Below are 5535 nucleotides of genomic sequence, written 5' to 3'. Positions count from 1 at the left end.
GAATTTAAGTTGGATAAATACGATATTTAAATGTTTAACAATAACATATATGAAATTCTGTCAATATATTATATATTATGGTTTTCAATTCCCGACAAGTTGAATATATATTTGAATATTAAAAAAATAAGATGATGTGGTAAGACCATTTCTTATCAATTTTGTGTAGTTAAAGAAAGATATGGAAAAATGATGTGCTGACGTGACATGCAAAAAATATAGTATCACACACACCGGTTTAAGAAAAATCATTTTATCTTTTTACTTTTTTCTTCCTACTAGCTAAATCAAGATAAGTATCAAAATCAAAATAATAAATTAAGAAAGAGACCTAATGGATTCTACACGTCATAATAAATTAATGAATTTTCATATACTGTAAAAGTCATAATAAATTAATGAATTTTCACAATGATATCTGCTTCCATACAAAAACTCTAAAAGAGTTTTCATAAGATGAGATGACTCTATGGCCAAAACACATTAACATGTGATCAACCATTTGTTTTAACAACATGATCTGGATCATGTTCCACCTGCTTGTAATTTTTACCCCATAAACAAAGATGCAAAGTTGATGCCCCCATTTTAAAATTCAGTTACCAACTAATACCACTTGTACAAGAGAAAAGAGAAAGGGAAGAGAAAGCACAAACAACTAACTAACTTCCAAAATCTCAACTGCTTTTAAAATTCCAATCCAAAAACTCAAAGTCTGCAAGAAAATATTAAATACCAGTCGCTCAGACAATGTGAAATTTTGCTCATAATCATATCATCCATCCATCAACTTAAACAACCACTTCTTATGCCGGCACTGTTACAAAACAAGGATTCAGAAACAGAGTTTGTTTAGAATATAATCACCAAAACAAAAACAATTAAAAATAATAATCATGAATACTGCAACAAAAGGCCATACTGTATGTTGAAGTATCAATTTGTTCCGGAAGCTCCTTTATGTCGACCTCAAACCTTTCCTGAACCTGCAAACAACATAAAATTAAAATTATGATATAAAATCAGACAGATATTCAGTCCACCAAAATAATAATAAAAAATGGACTTTTTATGTTTGGGTGCAAAAGTGCAACAAATAAATACCTGATTAAGAACATCAGAGTCTGAAGCAGATGATACAAAAGTGATAGCAAGACCTTTTGTTCCAAATCTGCCAGCTCTTCCCACCTGTGCCAAAACAAAGCATCATCAATTAAGAAATCAGTTTACATTAATTTATAATAATAGTCTTTACTTGGCTTTATATAAAATTAAAATGAAAGAAACAAACCCTGTGGAGATATGTATCAGCAGAATCTGGCATATCATAATTAATGACAATATTAACACGCTCAATGTCTATCCCTCTTCCAACTAAATCAGTTGCCACCAGGATTCTTTTCAGCCCTTCCTTGAACCCCTTGTAGCGTGTCAATCTAATACCAAAAAAAATCAAGTCAACTCCAAAAGAAAAAAAAAAAAAAAAAAAAAGAGCATATTATAAAAACCAATGAGTTAGTTTAGTTGGTTGCCTTTCTTCTTGTGACATTCCAGAATGGATGCATATAGATGGGAAGTTGCATTCCACAAGTAACTTGTTAAGCTCTGCTGCTCTACTCACACTCTTGACAAAAATGACAACTTGGTTGAAATCCAAGGCATCTAGAAGGTCATTCAGCTTCCGATTCTTCTCCATCTCACCCAATTTTATGTAATGCTGACATCACATCACATCACAGGAAATAACACATTGAGAGGAATGAGGTTTGGTTGAATAATTTTTCATATGAAATCTTTCACATTTTCATGTAAATACAGTCATGTCACTTTCAGGAAATAAAAGTAAGTGAAAAGGTTAAAACGGGGAGTCGGATCTTTTAGTTAACTTGGCTTCATAGAGTTGAATACCTGGACCAATCCATGAAGAGTTAACTTGGCTTCATCATCAACATAAATTTCCATCGGCTGAAAATGGTAAAAACAGGAATCAAGAAACTTTTAAGCAAATAACAAAACACAAAGAGTTCAATTACACAAGAAACAAACAGCAAAAATGTATTTGTATTGTATTACATACATCTTGCATAAACTTCTTGCAAACAGGTCGAATCTCCTTGCTTAGTGTTGCAGAGAACATCATCACTTGTTTGTCATGAGGGGTCATTTTGAAAATATCCTGCACATCTTTTCTCATATCTGTACACAAGTAAAACAGAATTAAACATACATGCCAAAAACTAAAGCATACACTATAAGTAATAAGACAACCATAAAAAAAAAAAACCTACCAAGTGACTCCAGCATTTTGTCACACTCATCAAGGATAAAATGCCTCACATTCTTCAATCCAAGATCCTTATCTCTAGCAAGCCCTAGTATTCTTCCAGGTGTTCCAACAACAATATGAGGACATTCATTCTTTAGTAGCTCCTTATGGGTCCTTATGTTGACTCCTCCATAAAAGACAGCAACTTTGAGGTCAGGCAAGTATCTACTGAACCTTTCAAACTCATGGCAGATCTATATGACAACAAACATAAAAAAAAGTTAAGACATGGGTGAAAATTAACATGTTCAAATTGTTGGAGGGTTACAAATGAAAATCTGACCTGATAAGCTAGTTCCCTGGTGTGGCAAAGGACAAGTGCAGCAACTTGACCTGCTACAGGCTCGATTTGCTGAAGTGTAGAGAGAACAAAAACAGCAGTTTTCCCCATTCCAGACTTGGCTTGACAGATGACATCCATTCCTAAAATAGCCTGTGGTATGCACTCATGTTGCACTGATGAAGCGAATGAAATCCTTCGTAAGTAAAAATCACGGCTTCTTCCCGAAAATGGAAAGGTTTACCAAACCAGATATCTGGCTGAAATGATGAGCATGGAAGTAATATTTACCTGAAAAGAAGGAAAGAATAAAAAAAAGTATAATTAGTTGAAATACACATGTATAAAGGAAAGAAACTTGGGAGAGAAAGTAACAGGAGCATATTGGTATACAATCTATAACTGCTAATGAATGAAAACAAAAAGAAGTATAAGACTTTGCCTTCTGAAGGGTGTTCAAATCCAGAATCTACAATGGCTCGAAGAAGCTCTGGTTTCAGCAAGAAGTCTCGGAACCCGGAACTGTGAATTCCAACATAGCCCCTGCAATATCAAGTGAAGTAGCATACTATAAGTTTGGGTGTGACAGAATGATGAATTCAAGAACCTAAAATCAGAGTCACGTGTGAAAAATAAAATCTAACAAGTCTAATGTTTATAGCAATGATGCATATTTGCAGGTAATATAACTAACTTCCTGATACAGAATGTATAACAAACTCAAATCATTCTTCTTCTTGCTTTTTGTTCAGCAGCACAAGTAACATGTAACGATAAGAAAAACAAATGTACAACCATAATACCACATATAGGAAGGTGACATCAAACAGAAGAAGGTTAAAGCCTTAATGAAATAGTATAAAATCTCAAGTCTCAACACTGTTGAGCATGTATAAATAAGAGGAGCCTAGACGTGATCTGGTTCTCTTTGTTTAAAGAAGTGAGAGTGATACTTTTAAGTTTCATAATGAAATTCTCTTGGTGGTACCTAGATCCACAATCAAGTGATGAATAGTTTCTTTGGTGCAAGGATCTATGTTCACGGAAGTGTATCTTGTGTTCAACTAGGTTGTAGAGTAATACCAATTTTATACTTTTACCGATAAAACTAATTTGTAAATAACTCATGTAACTATATAAGTAATGTACGTGAGACATGGCATGTTTAACACTTTCTCCGAGTCCGGTTATCATTAGTGTTAAATAATAAAACTCTCAATATTTTTCCCTCGCTGTCATATATGATTAAACTAATGAGAATCCCCCCTAAATGTAATTCTGCAATGAATTACCAGCTAAACAGTTCCTCGAGTTCAAACAAAGGATTCAATTTAAATTAACAAGTAACAAGACAACACATGCAATTTGCAAACATAAACTAACATCACTCATAGACGTCATACAAACTCTGCAAAAATAAATAAATAAATAAATAAATAAACGTAGATCAAAGTACTGCGGCTTACTTTTTGACGGTCTCGGAACCAGGTTTCCCGTTAATGGCCTCGGGAGCTTTTTCATCTTCCTCTTCATAATCGAGAAGCTCCTCCTCGTAAGCGTCGTTATCCTTTACTTCCCCCATGACAACTCCTCTGCACAACAGTAATACTTTGTTATAATCAATTAATAAAGATCAATCAATCCATGTTCAAAATAAAAGAGAGAAATCTGCGATTTAGGGTTTATGTTTACCTTTCTTCGACCAAATACTAAACTCGCTTGCGGCTGAAGCGCGTCGAAACAGATCGAGATCAAACAACAAGCGTTGTGTTAAGAGCAGAGATTGAGGGGCAGAACACCTGAAAGAGATTAAACAAAAATCTAGGGTTTTCGAACGAGACGAAGACTAGAGAGGCAGATACAGTTAACGGCTACAGTGAATAATTTATAGACAAGTTATCGTGTACCGGTAAATTACATCCATGCCCTTAAAGTGGCCGCTCTCGTCACACCTATCATACTTCGTACAAAAACTAATCCAACTAGGGTTATACCGTTGTCGACAATATTAGTGTATTTAAATGTATTTTTTATATATTTTTTGTCACCCGATTTGATTTTATATTTTTATAAATAAAAATAAAAATGATATATAAATAAGTCATTAATTGCAAGTGATCACCAGCCTAACTGTTTGTGATGCATCCAAGTTATAGGCCCTAGGGGGTGAGGTCAGGAGTTCGACTCTTTGACTGAGCACATGTGGGAGATTTTCTCTAGATTGGTGTGGGTTCGATCATTCGTGCCCTCTTGAGATGAGTGGTGCCCCTCTTGGTGGCCCGTCGGGTATTCCTCATCTGTCGTGAGCTCGTCCACCATCACTTCCCCTTACTCTGTTGTGAGCTCGATTCTCCCACTCATGCTAGACTTCCAAATTCTTACAATGTCATTAGCACCTCATGCTACCTCACTCTCAAACCCTTCTTCTCATTCAAACCCTCAATCATCATAATCTAGTACTCTGCTGCAGGGCCGGTCCAGACGGTGGGCAACCCGGACGACCGTCTAGAGCCCACGTCTCCAGGGGCCCAAATTTTCTAGGCTATGTAGTGTGTGTGTGTGTGTATATATATATATATATATATATATATATATATATATATTACATAAATGATTTTTAGGGTCTAAAGTTGTTTAAACTCAAACTAACTCAAAACATAAACAATTTGACTTGATTGTTATTGTTAATTGAACGCGTTTATAGTGAAGAATAAATAATATTTTTTTAATCTTTATTATATTTGTCTTTAAAGGGCCATTTTTTTCGTTTCGCCCCGGACCCCATATACGTTTGGACCGGCCCTGCTCTGTTGTGTTAACCTACTGACACCTCATGTAAATCTCGAAGGCAACGAAACTCTATTACGATTCTTCAGTCACCGTCTATTTAGTGCACTAAATCATCCACTATAAAATCGGTGAAGGCGAA

General features: G+C 35.0%; 1 protein-coding gene across 2 annotated transcripts; it reads right to left on the bottom strand.

The window, feature by feature from the left end:
- Window positions 1-501: 501 nt before the first annotated feature.
- Window positions 502-4477, bottom strand: LOC145102774 (DEAD-box ATP-dependent RNA helicase 15-like). 2 transcript variants are annotated; one of them, XM_079040244.1, is made up of 12 exons: window positions 4299-4477; window positions 4073-4198; window positions 3049-3149; window positions 2610-2782; window positions 2289-2520; window positions 2078-2196; window positions 1909-1965; window positions 1533-1717; window positions 1292-1436; window positions 1105-1188; window positions 923-986; window positions 502-817 (listed from the first exon to the last, which is right to left on the bottom strand). In XM_079040244.1, the coding sequence occupies exons 2-12, from the start codon at window positions 4186-4188 to the stop codon at window positions 807-809; spliced, it is 1287 nt and encodes a 428-aa protein (XP_078896370.1). In that variant the 5' UTR covers window positions 4189-4198; window positions 4299-4477; the 3' UTR covers window positions 502-806. The 2 variants fall into 2 exon arrangements, with proteins under 2 accessions (XP_078896370.1, XP_078896371.1); XM_079040245.1 differs by lacking the exons at window positions 4073-4198; window positions 4299-4477 and having other exon boundaries at window positions 2610-2897.
- Window positions 4478-5535: the final 1058 nt, after the last annotated feature.

This window comes from Lactuca serriola, chromosome 4 (assembly GCF_051521515.1).
Source record: "Lactuca serriola cultivar US96UC23 chromosome 4, Lser_US96UC23_V15, whole genome shotgun sequence".
In the NCBI taxonomy this organism is placed as follows: Eukaryota; Viridiplantae; Streptophyta; class Magnoliopsida; order Asterales; family Asteraceae; genus Lactuca; species Lactuca serriola.
This window is presented reverse-complemented; position numbering and strand designations above follow the sequence as displayed.